The sequence below is a fragment of the Arachis hypogaea genome, chromosome 10, assembly GCF_003086295.3.
Source record: "Arachis hypogaea cultivar Tifrunner chromosome 10, arahy.Tifrunner.gnm2.J5K5, whole genome shotgun sequence".
Taxonomy (NCBI): domain Eukaryota; kingdom Viridiplantae; phylum Streptophyta; class Magnoliopsida; order Fabales; family Fabaceae; genus Arachis; species Arachis hypogaea.
In genome coordinates, this window is record NC_092045.1 from 114,868,332 (window position 1) to 114,887,564 (window position 19,233).

Sequence of the window (19,233 nt, forward strand, 5' to 3'; positions counted from 1 at the left end):
TAGATGGTTATTAGAGAAAACATTAAATTGGAATGCCAATAGTAACTGGAACTGATTTTGGAATTCAAACATTTCGGAGAAGTTCAAATTTACTATGTGGCTTGGCTTACATGGTGCTCTACCAATTGAGACATTTTGATTCAAGCGGCATTTAACTTCTTCGTATATGTGTAAGAGATGTAACAAGATGCAGGAGACTATGAAGCATTGTTTTAGAGACTGTGAAAGATCAAAGGCAATTTGGCATATGTTGGATCCTAGTATCCTGGACTCGACGACTGGTACTGCTCTTGAAAAGTGGTTTCAGAAGGCCTTGACTAACAATGAGGCATTTTTTGGTGCAGGACATTGGTGGGTATGGAGACATAGGTGCAATGACATATTCAATACTGACAACTCTTGGACAGACCACAAGGTTGTTGCCTTGGTCAGAATTACCGCCAAGGACTTACAGGTTTACAGGAATCGAAACAATGCCTTTAGGTCTCTCCGAAATTACCTGTGTTGGAAACCACCGGTAGGCAACAGTTTTAAAGTTAATTGTGATACAAGTTTGTATCTAGATTCAAATTTAGCAGGATTTGGGTGTATTATTAGAGATTCTAAGGGAGATTGGATCTCGGGCTGCTTTGGAAGTATTCCCCCCAGCCTATCATCAGATGTGAATTATTTGTTGCTTGAAGGGGGCTGGTTTTAGCTTGGAATTGCGGTTTGATAGATATTATATGTGAAACGGATTGCCTTGATATTCTGCTCATCATGCATATAAGCTTACAAGTGGGTATTCATTTGAAGTAACAGATTTAGTTCACAAGATTCAAGAGCTTTTATCTTGTCCTTGGCTTGTTCATGTTGAGTGGGTGTCCCGAGAAGCAAATAGAGCTACGGATTGAATATCTAGATATGATGCCAAAAGTAACTCTAATCATGTTATTTGGTCTAAGCCTTGTGCTGATCTCTAGCAAATCATCTGCTCGAATATAGGATAGTGTTTGCTTTGTTTCTTTTCATGTTTAGACAAAAAAAACTACAAATTATATATTAATATCAACTTCTTAAGTATTTAATGCATCATTATTCATTTTTTTTAAATAATAGATTTTTCAAAAACAACTTAATATTTTTGTTGGTGAAAATTCACATAAATTTATGTTTACGAAATATTGATATTTAAGAACTATTAAATATTAATTTAGTTAAATCTATCAAATTATATAACAATTTTTAATCATTAATAACTTTACACAAAGACAAACTGCATGCAAATATTTTCCATTCTTATTCTAATTTATTAATTATCTTCCAAATTTGACTTATAGGTTTGTTACCATATTTTAATTTAAATATAAAAATTAACAAAACAAATATTAATTTCAAATCAATTAATATTATAAATTATTGAGATAAAGCAAAAAAACTAGAATTATTATTCTAAGAATATATATTATAAAGGGTCGTTTTGAAAGTGATCTAATTAGCTTGCTCTTGTCTCATCATATATATATATATATATATATATATATATATATGTACATAGCCGTGTTAGATCATCTCTCTAATAATCTGAACAAAAAAAAAAAGATGATCTCTCTCTGAGTCTATATATTTGTTTTAAGCGTGCGATCACAAAATAAAACATAATTTGTTGTTGTTTGTGTTGGATCTTGTTGAGATGGAAGAGAATCATAACGAGGATGATAGTAAGAGAGAGGGGCTACTATTGAAGAAAGAGAATAATTATAATTGTTATGATGAGAACTGCCCCGGTTGCAAGGTGGAAAGAGCGAAACAGATGAAGACAGACATGTCCATACGAAACCTCTTCAACATATGGTTGGTCGTCTTATGCAGCTGTAAGCCATTCATTCTTTTAGTGCATATCCAATGTTTTCGCTATTTTCTTCTCTTCTTTATATAGACTCTTAGATAGTCTTTGTTTTTAGATTTTGCGATTAAAATCCAAAAATTTAGATTTAGGATTATGTTTGATCATCAGAAATTAAAACTATTTTAAAAGTTACTTAAAATAGTAATTTAGGACTTGTTCTTTTTGAGATTGTGTTTAACTTATATTGGTGTTGAGTATCACTTTTTAAGTTTTTTATTAGGAGTAAGTGATACTTACAAAAGATTTCAATACTTAGATTGCGTTTAATTTGTATTTGTTTTGAGGTACTGAGATAAAGATCGGAAGACTGAGATTCATTATCATATTTGTTAGTTCAGACACTGATACTAAAATTTCTGTCACTATTTCTAAAATTTCAATATTTCAATACCTCCAAAAAGTAAGAACACAGGAGATTAAAATTTTTAGAGATAGAGACTGAAACTTTAATAACATTTTATATCTAAAATATCCTCATTTCAATTAATTAATTCTAATTTTATCATTTGTGCAAATTAAATTAGAGTTTTATTCTTGTTTTAATTTATGTCTCCCACTTTTCACCAAACAGAATATTGAGATTTATTTCAATCTCTGTCTCTTAGTTTCTGTCTCTCAATCTCAGTCTTTCCGTCTCTGTCTCCTTACAAACGCTACCTTAAATTACCAATAGCTTTAAACAGATTTTTAGTATATATTAGGTTGTGTATATATTTAAAGAGAGTCAGTGTATTGATAACCACATTTTGAAATAGTTCTATCTTTTTGAATGAATAACCATTTTTTTTATCTTAAAAATTTGTTGAAATTTATTTTTTAGTGGATATAAAAATAGTAAAAAAAATTTGAAGAAGCAGTTACTTATTTAGATAAGTAAAACTTGATCTTCTTATTATGTTCGACCTCTTAAGAAACGGACAAATAGAAAAGACTATTATTGATAGATCTTTATCTTTAATGAGTCTAATTTTATTTTGGACCAGAATATAAAAAAATAAAAATTTTTAAAATAAAAATAAAAACTTTAATAACATTTATTCTAAAAAATATTTTTATTTAATTTTTTAAATTTTAAATTTATTTTTTTATTTTTATATTTATAACTCAATTTAATATATTTTATATCAATACAATAACAAAAATTTAATTTAATTTATCTCTTAAATTTTTTTAACTTTTATCTTTTAATTTTAATCTCTCTTTTAAATGTAACTTTACCGAATTAGAGATTTGTTGTTAGCTGCTCCAATGCTAAATGCACAGTGACTGAACCAAAAAAAGAAAAAAAAAAGAATTTGATAAAACATACTTGATTACTTTTTTTATTATTATTATTAATATATATTATGTGTACTGCATACATGGTGATTATAAAATTATTAGTTCATATAGCAATACCATTACTTATTTATTTTATTTTTTTAAACTGATAAAAATATTAAAAAATTAAATTTTTTATTGTCTGATTCTGATGTATAATCTCTGTTTTTGCAGCGCTGCCTATATCATCTCTCTTTCCTTACCTTTATTTCATGGTAAGTCTAAATATAATAATATATATAATTTTATTTTTTTAAATTTAAATTATGATATGTATTTACATTTTATTATTATATATTATTCACATAAATTTTTTTAATATTAATTTTAATAAAATATCTGACCAATCCAACCATGAACATCCGTACATCCCATGGTTTTCGACATTATTTATATGTCTTCAAGTTTGATTTGAATTTCTACTCTAAATCTCAGATTGAACTTTCATTTATTTATATAATTAATAATAATTCTGGCTAGAAGGTTCACGTTCTATCACTATTTGTCTGGACATCAATTCCGAAATTTACGGGCCAATTATGATTAATTATTTGTCCTAATAAGACTAATATTTTTTTATTAATTAATTATATGTAGAAACTCAGGTGCACTCTACTTCACGTAAAATTGATAACTGAGCAGTTAAATGATTTGACTGATTTAATTAAATTTTCATCTAACGGCTTTCGACTATCAACTTTACGTGAATTTGACTACACCTGAATTTTCACCTTAATTATATTATCAATTCAATAAATTAATTTACTGTTTCAACATAGTATCTCATTGTAAAAAATTCATTTTTGAAAGATGAATATATAGAAATTTTCCTTCTTCTTTTCTCACTTGTTCAAATATTAAAAAAATACTTATTTTGAGAAGACAGTAATTATTACTATTAAACATTAAAAAATTAAAATTAATTTTTTTTTTGTAGGTAAGTGATTTTCATATTGCCAAAAGAGAGGAAGACATAAGTGGCTATGCTGGTTATGTAGGTAAGAATAATAAGATTTATTTTAGTATTATATTTACATTATTCTTGAATATCTATTATCTAAGCTCCAATCAACAATGTAAATGTTGTATTTCTAATAAGTTATATATAATAATAAAAAAAATAATTGTTGTGTAGGATCTGCATTCATGCTTGGAAGAGCGTTAACATCTATATTGTGGGGAATAATTGCTGATCGCTTTGGTAGAAAACCTGTTATAATTATTGGGATTATTGCAGTGTAAGTATCTTTCAATTAGTTTAAGGTCCATTTAATTTACATATTTCATTCTATTTTAATTTTATCTTAAAAATTTTATTAAAAGAAATTATTATGCTTATGAATCAATTACTTAATTTCAGTATAATTTTCAACACACTATTTGGCCTTAGCACAAGCTTTTGGATGGCAGTTACCACAAGGTTTTTTCTGGGAAGTTTGAATGGTTTGCTTGGACCAATGAAGGTACAAAAAAAATTATATAGATCCCTTTGGCCATGTATATTATATTGTGTAAAATATATTTATAATTTTTTTTATTTATCTTCTAACACGTTGTATTTGAATTAATTAACAGGCTTATAGTTCTGAAATATTTCGAGAAGAGAACCAAGCCCTAGGACTCTCAACCGTAAGCTTCTAATTAATCGGACTAAATTTTTATAGTGGTTTTGAGATTCACAGTTTTTATTATTTTAGTTTTTTAAATTTAAAATTTATTATATTGATTTTTAAGATTTAATTTCAGGCATCATATTTTTTTTAACGTTGAGTTAATGAAAGAAATATTAAATTAGTTCTGACTTGTCATGCTAGATATATGATTAAATGACAATTTTTTATTTTAGCTCTTAAATAAAGTAAAAAAGATGTCGTTTTAAAGAATAAAGGGAGATACAATGATTTGCACATCATATAAACTATTATTCTTTTTTTATTTTTGTCGTATTTAACTGTTAAAACGAAATAACGTTGTTTAGTCCTGTATCTAATGTGGTAGGTCATACTAACTCAACATTTATTTTGTTGATTCAGTACTAAAAAAAAAAAATTGAAGACCAATATAGTACTTAAAATTAGATTTTAAAGATTAGTATAACTAATTTTAAATTTAAAAAATTAAAATAATCACTTTAAAAATTTAGTCACATTCTCTTGAAGGGATCAGAATAGAAAATTAAAGCAGTATGTATGAATGAATGATGATTGAAGGGTTGATCTGATTTTCAGTTTAGTGCAGCTTGGGGCATAGGTTTAGTCATTGGACCAGCATTGGGAGGCTACCTTGCTCAGGTACATTTTCTTCTCTTTCCATCTCAAATAATTTTCAAAATGTCATGTTTTGTAGGTCTAATTTTTTTTTTTAACTTATTCTATATGTTTATATATATTTAAACAATTTAATTTGTATTGCAGCCAGTAGTGAAATACCCCGATGTATTTCCAAAAAACTCAATTTGGGATAAGTAAGTGAATTTTATTTTCCTCATTGCTCTTTAATTACTTTTATATAATATGATTTAGAAATCCATTTTCTTTTTAACTTCTTTTTTCACATTGTTTTTGTTCCTATTGCAGGTTCCCATACTTCTTGCCCTCATTGATAATATCAATTTTTTCATTTGTGGTATTAATTCTCTGCATCTGGCTTCCGGTAATTCTATGAGGACTCAACTTTTTACCATTAAGATCAAATGCTTTTTTATTCTATTTTTTCCTCAGTGTATACTTAATTATGTATTAATCATACTATTAAAATAGTATCTGAAAGTTTACCATGCTTAAATAAATAATTTCAAAAGTTGTTAATGATAAATTTTTAAAAAGTTTAAAAATACGCCAGAAAGAACTAGATATTAAATATATTTTTATCCTCAAAGTTTTCTTGTCACTTATAAAAAAATATAATATTTAATAATTATTTTTATCGTATTTTTAAATCATTTGAGAACTATTTTGTCGATAATATTTTTCAATACCTTTTTCTAAGCATTTGAATCTTTTGAATATCAAATTAGTAGTTAACTCTTAATCATATACTAACTTTTAAGGTGAAATTAGTCTAAACAAAACTCAACTTTTTGCATCACTGCATGCAGGAAACACTCCACAACCACCCTCGGATCGAGTCTGCCGCCGCCGCCGACGATGATGATTTTTTAGAAACCGGCGGCACCGGGTGTGATGATAAAGACAAAAGAATCCAAAAGGATGAAAACCTCTTTTTGAACTGGCCTTTAATGTCATCAATAATTGTTTATTGTGTGTTCTCCCTCCATGATATGGCTTACCAAGAGGTATATAACTATATATACATATGATTCTTACATTATAATTTTATAAGTTAAAAAAAAGTTTCTACAAAACTAATAATTACACTAACATTTTATTCGTTATAAATTATATCAAAGAAACTACATTATTTGATACATTTTTTACATATTTAATAATTAAATTGATGTAATATATAGTTTCTAAATGCATGTAAAGAAAGGGTATCTCATAATAATATTCTTGATGCTGTGGTTGTTAGGTTTTTTCATTATGGGCTGTAAGTCCTAGAAGATTGGGGGGTTTGAACTTTACAACAGACAATGTTGGTGATGTTCTTTCAGTAACAGGTTACATATTTATATATATTTGAGACCAACATGTTTTGTGAACAAATTTGATTTCATATCATATAGTCATATATTTATAAACAATGTTTATGTTTATTCAGGTACTGGTCTTATAATATATCAGCTTTTTGTATACCCAAAATTGGAAAAAGCTTTTGGGCCTATTGGGCTTGCTCGCATTGCTGGGGTAACCTCTCACTATTTTATGGCTATTTATGTTTTTGTTGAATAAATAAAATACTATTTTCGTTTTAACGTTTTGGTTAAATTTTAATTTAATTTTTAATGTTTTAAATATTTTATTTTAGTCTAAATAAATTTTAAATAAAGTCAATATTGTCTCATCTTTAAATATGATATGAATAATTAATAAAATAAATTTTGTGAATGTTAACAATATTTTTAGTTAAGATTATATCTCTTTATTTTCACGCATCTGTAACACTTCTTCTTTTCAAAAACTTCAAATTTTAGCAATAAATCATCACCGATTTAAAATCTAAGAAAAAAATTATTTATATTGGTGATCATTAGAGAATTGATTTTACTTAGGTAATAAAATCGAATGTTATGGTATTTTTAATATATTAATTGTTCATATTAACTTTAATAATGAGATAATATTAAATTCGCTTAAAATTTTTTTAAACTAAAATAGAATGTTTAAAATGTTAAAAATCAAATTAGAATTTAATTAAAATATTAAGAATCAAAATAATACTTTATCTTTATTGTATTTGTAGTGACTACTTATTAAGTATTCGATTATTCTTACTTATTGGATATTTGTGAATATTTTTTGACTAATTTATAATAAACAAATATTTAAAATAAAAGACATATAGTTTTTTTTTGTATTATTTTGTATAAAGACACATAAGTCTATAATCAAAATTAGATAATTTGACCGTACTCAGAAAATTGTTACAAAGTGGTATTTCATTGTTTTAATTTGTCGTTTAATTTATTAATATTATTAGCATATAATAATAATATTGCGGCATGATTATATTATTTGTAGGTAGTATCCATACCTCTGTTACAGAGTTACCCCTTCATAGCAATGTTGTCAGGATTCACACTCTACCTTCTCATAAATATTGCTTCTGTCTCTAAAAACCTTCTGCAGGTAACTGCTTCTCTTATTCATTTATTTACCAACTCAATATTCATCTTATTATTTTTCTTTTAATTTTTTATTTATGAACTTTCAGGTGTCCATTATAACTGGTATGTTCCTGCTTCAAAATAGAGCAGTGGTAAGTTCTTGGCTTCAATAATTTAATTTGACTTTATTTCCTTCCAAATTATTTGATCTTAATTAATTTATGTTGATTTTAAAAAAAAAATTAGGAACAACATCAAAGAGGGGCAGCTAATGGCATTGCCATGACTGCTATGTCAATCTTCAAGACAATTGGTCCAGCTGGAGGAGGGGCAATGTGAGTTTTTTATTTTGTGTTCTATAAAAATTAAATTAATTTCGTTTGATGTTCTATAAAAAAATTAAATTAATTTCGTTTGATGTTCTACTAGAAATTAGGTTCTTTCGACAAAACTATTGAAAATAAATTCGAGTTCAGTGTCTAAAAATACAATTTTCAGGTCACTTGCGATAGTTTTATTGAACGAATCTAATTAATTATTCTGTTTATATAATTTTATTGAATTTTTAATTATGTTTTTATATTATATCAAATTTTGTAAGTAAGTCTCTACTATGATAAAAATATTGAAATTAACGGAATATTCAGTTAAACTATATATAATATTTAGTAAAGTGTTAGACATATTTGGTTTGTTTAACGGAATATTCTGTTAATTCTATTTTTTTTTGTCACGGTATGGACTTAATTACAAAATCTGATATAATATAGAGACTCAATTGAAAAAAAAGTATAAAGACATAATTGAAAATTCAATAAAATTATAAGGACCAATAAATTAATTAAACCAATATTAAATTAATATACCTTGTTTTTATGGTTAGAAATTGTTGGTTCTCATATGAAATTATAGTTTATCTATTAATTAAACATGTTAAAAAAATAGTGAATTGACAAATATACCTTCTTCAAAAAATAGATGAAGCAATATAAAACAAAGTGTGGAAAATATGGCACATTGCTTTGATCAATTAATTAATGTTTCAGTTTTCTAATTTTTCTTATTCTGGTATTGGTGCAGATTAGCTTGGTCACAAAAAAGGATGGATGCTTCTTTTCTACCAGGTATGATGTTCTTCCACTCAACTCAACTAAATTAATTTTTGAGCTCATAAAAAGAGTAAAATTTATTACATCGAGATTATATTCTATAATGTTTAGAATTCTTTAGTTTTCTTAATTTATATAAAAAAATCATAATTGAAGCACTTTTGATTATAGTTAAAGTGCTAGTTTGAATTAGTTTTTTTTAGTAAAAAAAGTTTTTTTTTAAATAAAGTATTTTTATTTAATTTAAAATTTATTTAAATACGTCTTTTAAAAAATACTTTTATTAAAAAAGTAAATTATTTACTTTTTCTAAAAGTTTATAATACCTTGTTTAAAAAAAAAAACAAAAACAAAAACATTTTTAATACTTAAAAAAATTTTAAAAAAAATTATCCAAATATAAAATAATATTTATCTGTTAAAAAAATAAAAAATAAGTAATTTTTTCAAAAGCGCCCAATCCAACTCTTTGAATAGGCCTTTCTAATTAGTTGTTTTGAAATTCAGATACAACAGATGAATTTGATAAAAAAAAAAAAATCAAATTATAATAACATAAGTACATATGTTTTAACTAAAAGGATTTGATTAAAGACATAACTCAAGTTGGTTTGTTTGACATGTAATTGCAGGAGTTCATATGTTGTTCTTCATCCTGAATATTGTTATGGGACTTGGAGTGCTTTTACTATTTACACCATTCCTCACCATAAGGAAGAACACACCCACAACTTAATTAATTATGCTATCTTATCAATTTTAATTAATTAATGCCTTATTTGAATTCTATTATTGGTCATTCATGGTGACTGGGAGATACTACTAACAAAGCGTTAGTAATTCTAGTCATATGATTATTTTAAGGAGTTAAACATTGATTAAGAAATCTTAACTTTTATGTATATTGTTACATTATTACATGTTACATGTTTTAATTTTTTATTCTTATTATCTAATAATCATATTACCCAATCTTTTTTCGTATTGACGGAATTTAATAAGTTATTGTTAGATCCACAGTGATTACAATCTTAAGAATAAATCTAAAATATAAGAAAAATTATGATGGATAAAATTAAAATTATTATTCTTAAACATTGAGAATATATATCTTTAAATTTTATTTTTTAATTATTTTTTAAAATTGATTGGTAATTATAATATCATAAAAACTTGTTAGATGCAATATTTTATATTTTTTTGTATATATCATTATCTTGACTAATAATTTTTTATAAAGTTAAAATTGAAATAACATTAAATTACTCTTAAACCATTTAAAATGCAAATAAAAATATTAATTAAGGACAAAATTAATGCTTACCATAAAAGAAGCCTAACATGACAAAAATCTTCTTACTGTGCTGCCAATTTTGAGGCCATGAACAGAATGTAAGGTGGCATGAGTTTTATGGTTTAGGGGTAAAAATGTAATAATAAGATGAGAAACAGAACACCATATTAATGAATCAATAATGTAATGTAAAGAGGACCACGTGCTCTAAACTCTTAAAAGTCTAAATTATTAAAGAATAATTAAAAAAAATTGAAAGAAAATGGTCTCAGAAATGTGTCACTGAGTCAGCAACAAGGATTGACATGTGAGACTCTGAGATGGCATTCAAGAAGTCTTCGATTGGTAGCTTGGTTTCTTAAACAAAGTTCTTTAAACATTTGGTCAGTAAAAAAATTAGATTGGGATTTTATAGTTGTGTCTTATCTTAAAATTGTTTCTTAAATTTAATTCACCTTTAATTTTGATTCATAACTCATTAGTTTTTAAATTTATTTTTATTAATGAAGTCTTTATTTGCCATTTTTGTCTAACTTTTGTATTAAGACCTAATTGAACTCTAATGTCCCTATTTAGCATGTTTTATTAACTTAATGACTAATTTTGACTAAATTTTACGGTGGTCTTTGAGATTTATATTTTTTTTATATCATTTTAGTTTTTTTTATTCAAAATTTATAAGACTGATTTCTAAAATTTAGTTTTAGATACTATATTAATTCTTAGATTTTTTTAACTCTGAGTAAACAAACAAAATAATGTGCTGTCTCTCACTTATCATCTTAGATACAGTGTTAAATGATATCGTTTCATTTTGTCACTTAAAAAAAATAAAATAAAATTTATATAATGTGTAAACTGTTTTATTTTTTTTATTCTTTAAAATAATATCGTTTTTTTTATTATTTAAGTGTCAAAATAAAACAATATTATTAGTCATGTGTTTAGTATGACAAATCAGAATGAACTCAGTATTTCATTTGTTGATTCAACTCTAGAAAAGATTCAGAAACCAAATTGGTCGGTGTCTAAAGTTAAATCTCGAGAATTAATATAGTAAATTTTAGATTTAAAGAACTAAAATAATAAAAATTGTGAATTTAAATGATCATTCTAAATATTTAATTAACTAACTTTTTGTGTATATAATATTTTTTTATATATAAATTTAACTACTTTAAATGACCATTGAGACTTTCTTACGTTTGTTTAAGCTAAGTCAACATGTTGTTAACCAAGATAGACATTTTACAAACTCAAATTCTCTAAATTACTAACAAAAAAAATGGACATAAGTCAGAAATATTTTTGTCATGTCACAAATGTGTGACGTGGATATAATCATAGTATCATACAGCTGCCACTTCCGTTATTACGAAGGCAAATAATTTGGTAACCATGTTTGAATAAAAGTTTTACTTGGTCAAATATACCAAAATTCACACATCATCATCCATAGTTTAAAAAAAAAAGTATTGATAAATAATAATTTTTTATTATTTTATCTTTTCTAATAAATCTTTGTTATAACTATTTTTATTAAAATACAAAATATTTATTATTATATTTGGTCTTAAATAAAATTAAGAAACATTTTAGAAATAAATATTGTAAAATTATTGTATTTTTTTAAAATATAGCAACTAAAAAAAATAATTAAATTTTTTTATTTAATATAAAAATCTACTTATAAATATTTAAATTATATAAATCTAATAAATCTATAGAGATAAATAAATAAATAGACCTTACTTAACAATTATTAAGAGTAGAGTTGCATGATTGGTGCTATAAAAATCTGAGAGCAAGGTGAGTCCACAGCTGACAGCACTGTTACTCTTGAAATCTTCATCAATGGAAGAAGCATTATTATTGGTGAAGAAAGAAGAAGTGTATTATGAGAATTGCCCTGGTTGCAAGGTTGACAAAGCCAAACACCTCACAAATGGAATCTCAATTCGGAATCTTCTTTATATATGGCTTGCAGTCTTATGTGGAAGTAAGCTTTCTAATTTCTCTTCTCATCACTTTCTTCAGTTCTTTCTTCTTTCTCTGCTTTAATTCTTTTCTGTTTCACGGTAAATTTAACTGTACTTGAATTTTTATTTAAGTTTAAATATATGTCGTCTTTAATTTTATTCTAATAATTTAAATGAATTTTTTTAAAAGATTTAATTTTTTGATGCAGTTATTTTAAAAAATTGAATATGATTAGACGATGAAATTTTTTTTTTCAAATTGATTTGATTTTTTTTGGAGTTTTTTTATGGATATTTTTTCTGAGTTTATGATGTGTTTAGTTAATTTTTCTTCTATTTGTTGCAGCGCTGCCTGTGTGTTCTCTCTTTCCATTTGTTTATTTCATGGTGAGTTGAATTTATTTTTTATTTTCTACTTTTTGAAAAAAAAAAGTTGAATTTTGTGTACCTCCAACAACATGTGAAGCATGCTCTGATTTAATAATAATGAAGTAACGTTGTTCTTATCTTTTTTTGGAGGTCCCATTTATAATGAAGAGAAAGTATAGGGAGCTAATGACCTAAGCGTATAATGTGTACAATGAAGGTTTAGAAAGTATTAGAGATATGATTATTAGTGTTACATTGTCCTATCAGGTTATGTTTTTTGAATGAGTGATTTTAGGACATGGTATTAGAGTTCCAGATCCAGAAGGTCAAGAGTTCGAATCTTGGTGAACCCAAAATGTACGTTTAGGCCATTGGCTCCCTAGCACTACTCATACCGAGGCCAAAAAAAAAAATTCATGAATGTATGTCTAGCTCGATTTTAATTAGGAAATGATTAATATATCTTAAAATGAGAATTATTAGGAGTTCATTTATTATTTAACTTTTGTTAAGATTATGCAACCTTTTGTAAAAATAGACAGAAAAATTGAATTAAATATTTACTCAACTTTTAAGTTTTTTATCATAAAATTTTTTATCATAAAATTTTTTATATACCAAATTAATTTTCTTCCAAATCTTAATAAATAGGTAAGAATATATAAATAATTTTATGTGTCACATTAGTACATTACTTTTTCTTTATTTTTACTGGCCGCAATGCTAATCATTTTTTTTATTATTATGATTACATCAAAGTTTTTTTTTTGTGTTTATATATATGACACCTTACCCTCCGATGAAATATTGCATAAATTAATTAACGGACATTAATAATTAAATCGTACAACAATTTCTACGTATTACTAATAAATATTTAATATTTTTAGGTAAAAGATTTTCATATTGCAGAAAGAGAGGAAGATATCAGTTCCTATGCTGGTTATGTGGGTACGATTATCCTAATTAACTTACATGTATTATTATTATTATTATTATTATTATTATTATTATTATTATTATTATTATTATTATTATTATTATTATATAAGTCGATTCTAATATGCTTATGTTTATAATAATTTCGATAATTATGTAAGTGTTGTTAAAATTAATATTTTTTTAATAATATTTTTTAGAAAGTGTTATTTTAATTTTAATAATATTTTTAAAATATTATAATTACTATAGTCACTATAGCATAGTAGGATGATATATTATACATTATATACTATATTTTTTAATTATGTTTAATTTAAAAAATGTTGTAGGATCTTCATTCATGCTGGGGAGAGCTCTAACATCTATATTATGGGGAATGGTATCTGATCGTTATGGTAGAAAACCCGTTATTGTTTTCGGTGTTATTACTGTGTAAGTATATATAATTAATTTAATTGATTATTTTTCTATAAAAATGTGATATTATTCTATTACAAAAAATGTGATTGTTCAGCAATGAAAAGTTTATTTATTTTTTAAGTTAAATTAACTTTTTATTCTTTCTTCACCTTAAATTAAATGTTTAATTTATATATTTGGTGTACTCTAATTATTACTAAATAGTGGTGTTAATTAGTGCAAAGAAAGTTAAATATCTTTAAAGAAATCAAATGACTTTTCTATCAAACAAATAACAATCTAATAATGTTGCAGGCTCATTTTTTTTTATATGAGAAGCATGTATGTGTTGTGCGTTGTTGTGAAAAATGTGGGTGATAAACAATAGACATAGATGTGGGACAGCTTTTTCTGAAACAAATGATGAAAAAATCGGATCATCATCTGATTTTTTGTAAAAAAAATTAAGCCTACTAATTGAACAGTCCGATTAGTGTGAAAGAGAAAATTTAAATTTTGGCGAAAATAATCGGGAAGTCCAATTTGTGTTCTCAAAAATCGGACAGTCTAATTTTTATTCCTGATACCACAATTACGTAAAGTATTTATACACTCCATAACTTTGTACTATACTGTTACCCCAATCACATCTAAATTAAAAAGTGTAATGTTGCATGCAGTGTGATATTCAACACATTATTTGGGCTCAGCACAAATCTTTGGATGGCTATTAGCATGCGATTTCTACTTGGAAGTTTAAATGGTTTGCTTGGACCAATAAAAGTACCATTTCTTTCTTATTACTCATCAATATTATTATTATATTCATTATTGTTTTGTATATTCAAAGCTCAATTATTATTAGAAATCACATATGAACAGGCTTATGCTACTGAGATTTGCAGAGAAGAACACCAAGCTATTGGGCTCTCAACCGTACGTATCACTAATAAAACATGATTTTTAGAAGTTGGTATATCCATCATCATAGTAATAATTATTAATTAGTTTAAGTTTGATATAATTTCAGGTTGTTGCAGCTTGGGGAGTAGGTTTAGTCGTTGGACCAGCATTGGGAGGTTATCTTGCTCAGGTAATTAATATATAATTATTTTTATTTTTTATTTATATATTTGAACATATTTTTGTGGACATATACTACAAGAATTTCGACCGAGTGTGATAATAATAGCGACAGTTGAATAACTGCCTTAAAATAAAGCGTTGCTAAATCTTTAGCAGCGGTTTTTTAAAATCGTTAGAATAAACCGCTGTAAATCAGAATTATTTGTAACATTATTATTTACTTCTGTACATATATGTTATTTGAAAAAAAAGTGACTTTTGTCCTTGCATATTTATTAAAAAGAACAACTTTAATTAAGATTAATTATTCTATGCCACATTATTATGTGTTCCTAATATTTTGAAAATTTCTGTATTACAGCCAGTAGAGAAATACCCAAATATATTTCCAAAGAATTCCTTTTGGGATAAGTAAGTGAATTTTTTTGGTTTTTTTTTTCTTCTAGTTTTTTTTTTATTTAATTATAAACTTGAATAATTCAATATGTTACTAATAACTTGTGTTGTAGGTTTCCATATTTCTTACCCTGCTTCATAATATCAGTTTTTGCATTTGTGGTAGCAATTGCATGCATTTGGCTTCCGGTATGTATGTATATTAATTAACTTGTGCCATATTTTGTTCATTAATTAGTCACAAATAATATTATAAAATATTGAATTCAAGTAGTGAATGCAATGATCACTATAGGAGACACTTCACAACCACAAAGATAACAATAAATCCATTGATAAAGCTGAAGCTTTAGAAGGTGGAAGTAATAATGATGATGAAGCTGAAGAAGAAAAAAGTATCTTCCAAAATTGGCCTTTAATGTCCTCTGTCATTGTCTACTGTGTTTTCTCACTTCATGACATTGCTTATCAAGAGGTAATTATTATTATTATTATTATTATTATTATTATTATTATTATTATATAAGAAGTTTGTTGTTATTAGGTATTCTCATTATGGGCTGTTAGTCCTGGAAGGTTGGGTGGTTTGAATTTTACAACTGATAATGTTGGTACTGTTCTTGCAATTTCAGGTACATCTTTTCACATATGCATAGCTCTTATGCATATATAATTTACTTATTAATTACCCGTTTAATTATTATTATTATTATTCAGGTATTGCTATTATAATATACCAGCTAAGCCTATACCCAATGGTGCAAAAAGCCTGTGGGCCCGTTACTCTTGCTCGTCTCACAGCGGTTAGCTTTCTTTTAAGGTGGAAACTCAAGTGCAGTCGACTTCACGTGAAGTTGATACTTGAGAGTCATTAGATGATTTGACTGATTTGACTAAATTTTCATCTAACGACTTTCAAATATTAACATCACGTGAAGTCGATTTTACCTGAATTTTCATCTTCTTTTAATCAAATCTTGCGATTATTATTATTGGCGAAAAATTTTTCGATTAGCAATTTTAGTATTTTTTATTATTATTTAATTAGTATAAATATTAAATTACGTTTTAATAAATAAAATTTATTAATTTATGTGTACAAATTTTAAAAAATTTAAGTGTAAGCTGTATTTTATATTATGCAGGTGTTAAGTATACCATTGTTGCAAAGTTATCCTTTCATGAGAATGTTATCAGGCTTCACACTCTACGCAGTTATAAGTTCTGCTTCCATTCTTAAAAGTCTTGCAACTGTAAGTGAAAAACAACAACAAATTCTTATATATTTTTCGGCAACATATAATTAAGGCTAAATAATTAAGTTGGGTTGGTCTAGTAGTTAGCTCATTAGTCTGCTTAAATAAGTATCAAAAATTCGAATTCCGCCTTGTGCAACAGTAACTTATTGACCAGTTATATATAAACTCTTAAATAAAACTCTGATCCGCGACAGATTAGTCATTGGCCTGTCGAGTTCGAGAATACTATTGAAAACCAAAATAATTAAGAGTATATATTCTTTCAGGTCCTAACCAGCAACCTTCCATAATTCGAAAAATCTTTAATTGGCCCTTAATTGTTCAATTAATTGGTTTAGATGATCTCCAACTATTTAAACAATAATTGGTCTAAACGGTCTTATAAAAAAGTGACTAGCTGCTAATGTATAAGAGACCGAATAGAACAATTATTTAAATAGTTGGAGATAGAATAGGATTTTTAAATTATAAAAAAACACTTTGTTTTTCGAACAAATTATCAGAAATTAAAAAAAGAGCTAGGATAGTTTAACATACATCCCTATTTTCTAATTGAGTTTGTTTTGTTGGAGATAGGAAACAATTGCAACCGGTTTGTTCATTCTGCAAAATAGAGCAGTGGTAAGTTAGCATTTCATTGTTAACATTATTTGTTTCTGGTAATGTGGAGATTATTAGTTTTATTTGACTATGTTTAATTTGGAATGCCAATTAAAAGATCAGAGACAGAAATATTTTGACAGTAATCAAATAGTTTGTTTGGAATTTAAATTAAAAATAAAAAATTTCATTTCTAAATTCAATGTCCATTCAAAAAAAAATAAAATCAATTATCTGTCTTTCTCTTTTGTATATATATATGTCAAATGTTTAATTTACTTCTAAAATTATAAAGTTAAATAAAGATTTGAATCAAGTTTGTAAATTCCAGATAAAATAACTAATCATAAATCAAATAAAAAAATTATATTTTTTATTTTAATTAATTTGATTTGATTTACATAAAACAATTTTCAATTTTTTTTATTAATTTCAAATACCATCCTTGTGAGATTGTGGTAATATTTGTGAACAGGAACAACATCAAAGAGGGGCAGCAAATGGCATTGCCATGACTGCTATGTCTGCATTCAAAACAATTGGCCCAGCTGCTGGTGGTGCATTGTGAGTATCCCTTTCACTTTTTTTTTTTTTTCGTCGGATATTATTCGTCATTAATTTTGTTACTAACAATGACGACTTCTGTCGCTAATTTAAAAAAATCGTTGAAAAATGCGTCGCTAATGTCAAAAATTCTAATACTAATTCCTTTTGTTTGGAGTGTGTTTATATTGTAACTCATATCGTCAGATATTATTCGTCATTAATTTGTCACTAAGAAGAATATCTGTCACTAATTCAAAAAAGTTTATCAAAAAAATCTGTCGCTAATACAAAATATTCTAATAGTAATTTCTTTTGTTTTTTTAGTGTGTTTCTATTGTAACTAATTGGAGTTTACAAATGTTTCATTAGTGAAATATTTTGGATCATGGAATTTCATAATTATTTTCTTATTTTATTCTTCTTATCATGTAGGTTAACTTGGTCTCAGAAGCGACTAGATGCCTCTTTTCTCCCTGGTATGATAATAATAATAATAATAATAATAATAATAATAATAATAATAATAATAATAATAATAATAATCATATAATGTGTTTGAAGGTCTTTTTGTTTGACATATTAATAAATAAAAGATAAATAATTTATCTGTAATTTAAATGTGTGGTTCATTTATGCTAACAAATCTTTTATTCATTTTTTTTAAATAATAGGGACGCATATGGTATTCTTTATCCTTAATGTTGTTGAAGGAGTTGGGGTGCTGCTCATGTTTAAACCATTCTTGAGTGTAAAGAAGTAAACTTAATTTGTGCAAGCAATGGGATTAGAATTAACACTTGCATTTATTTTGAGTTCTTCATAGATTATTATTATTATTATTATTATTATTATTATTATTATTATTATTATTATTATTATTATTATTATTATTATTATTATTATTATTATTATTATTATTATTATTATTATTATTATTATTATTGATGGTGTCATTATTATTAGCTAAGAAAACATAATGAAGAAATGTTTAATTTTTGTATGATTTTGGCTTAGATATCTTTATCTAATTTTATTGAGACTTCAGTTACTGAGTTCTCAATTAGAGTGAATTAGTATTGAAATTTGAAAAGCATATAATCAAATTTAGGAATTTAGGTAATGTTTTAATATAATTTTCTTTGAATTTTAAATAAAGAAAAATTCAAATTTTTATGTTTTATGTTTTAAAAATTAATATATATTTAATTTTCAATAATTTAAATATTATGAGAATGATTAAAAAAATAAACTGAGATTTTCAATCATTACTAATAGGAGTAATTATTAGGATGCAAAAATTAAAATGAACAATGCTACATG

The 19,233-nt window shown here is 25.4% G+C and overlaps 2 protein-coding genes across 2 annotated transcripts; both read left to right on the plus strand.

The window, feature by feature from the left end:
* Positions 1-1,520: 1,520 nt before the first annotated feature.
* Positions 1,521-10,015, plus strand: LOC112716922 (protein ZINC INDUCED FACILITATOR 1). Its single transcript, XM_025768971.3, has 17 exons — positions 1,521-1,853; positions 3,383-3,423; positions 4,146-4,206; positions 4,344-4,446; positions 4,569-4,671; positions 4,784-4,837; positions 5,437-5,499; positions 5,623-5,672; positions 5,785-5,860; positions 6,306-6,503; positions 6,740-6,827; positions 6,929-7,014; positions 7,849-7,956; positions 8,042-8,086; positions 8,181-8,269; positions 9,015-9,058; positions 9,676-10,015. Exons 1-17 carry the CDS (start codon positions 1,673-1,675, stop codon positions 9,777-9,779), a joined length of 1,494 nt encoding a protein of 497 aa, XP_025624756.1. The 5' UTR covers positions 1,521-1,672; the 3' UTR covers positions 9,780-10,015.
* Positions 10,016-12,077: 2,062 nt separating this feature from the next.
* LOC140172843 (protein ZINC INDUCED FACILITATOR-LIKE 1-like) lies at positions 12,078-18,773 on the plus strand. The gene is made up of 17 exons (XM_025768973.3): positions 12,078-12,336; positions 12,663-12,703; positions 13,576-13,636; positions 13,957-14,059; positions 14,707-14,809; positions 14,909-14,962; positions 15,057-15,119; positions 15,474-15,523; positions 15,622-15,697; positions 15,804-15,983; positions 16,053-16,140; positions 16,226-16,311; positions 16,654-16,761; positions 17,344-17,388; positions 17,843-17,931; positions 18,346-18,389; positions 18,585-18,773. The coding sequence occupies exons 1-17, from the start codon at positions 12,192-12,194 to the stop codon at positions 18,671-18,673; spliced, it is 1,425 nt and encodes a 474-aa protein (XP_025624758.1). The 5' UTR covers positions 12,078-12,191; the 3' UTR covers positions 18,674-18,773.
* Positions 18,774-19,233: the final 460 nt, after the last annotated feature.

What these genes read in the sequence shown, in the direction of transcription:
- LOC140172843 (XM_025768973.3), top strand. Translation starts at nt 12,192, where the DNA reads ATGGAAGAAGCATTATTATTGGTGAAGAAAGAAGAAGTGTATTATGAG. An exon ending in TTCCTATGCTGGTTATGTGG is followed by an intron (nt 13,637 to 13,956) that starts GTACGATTATCC and finishes AAAATGTTGTAG; the next exon opens with GATCTTCATTCATGCTGGGG. An exon ending in GTTTGCTTGGACCAATAAAA is followed by an intron (nt 14,810 to 14,908) that starts GTACCATTTCTT and finishes ACATATGAACAG; the next exon opens with GCTTATGCTACTGAGATTTG.
- LOC112716922 (XM_025768971.3), top strand. Translation starts at nt 1,673, where the DNA reads ATGGAAGAGAATCATAACGAGGATGATAGTAAGAGAGAGGGGCTACTA. An exon ending in TCTCTAAAAACCTTCTGCAG is followed by an intron (nt 7,957 to 8,041) that starts GTAACTGCTTCT and finishes ATGAACTTTCAG; the next exon opens with GTGTCCATTATAACTGGTAT. An exon ending in GGATGCTTCTTTTCTACCAG is followed by an intron (nt 9,059 to 9,675) that starts GTATGATGTTCT and finishes ATGTAATTGCAG; the next exon opens with GAGTTCATATGTTGTTCTTC.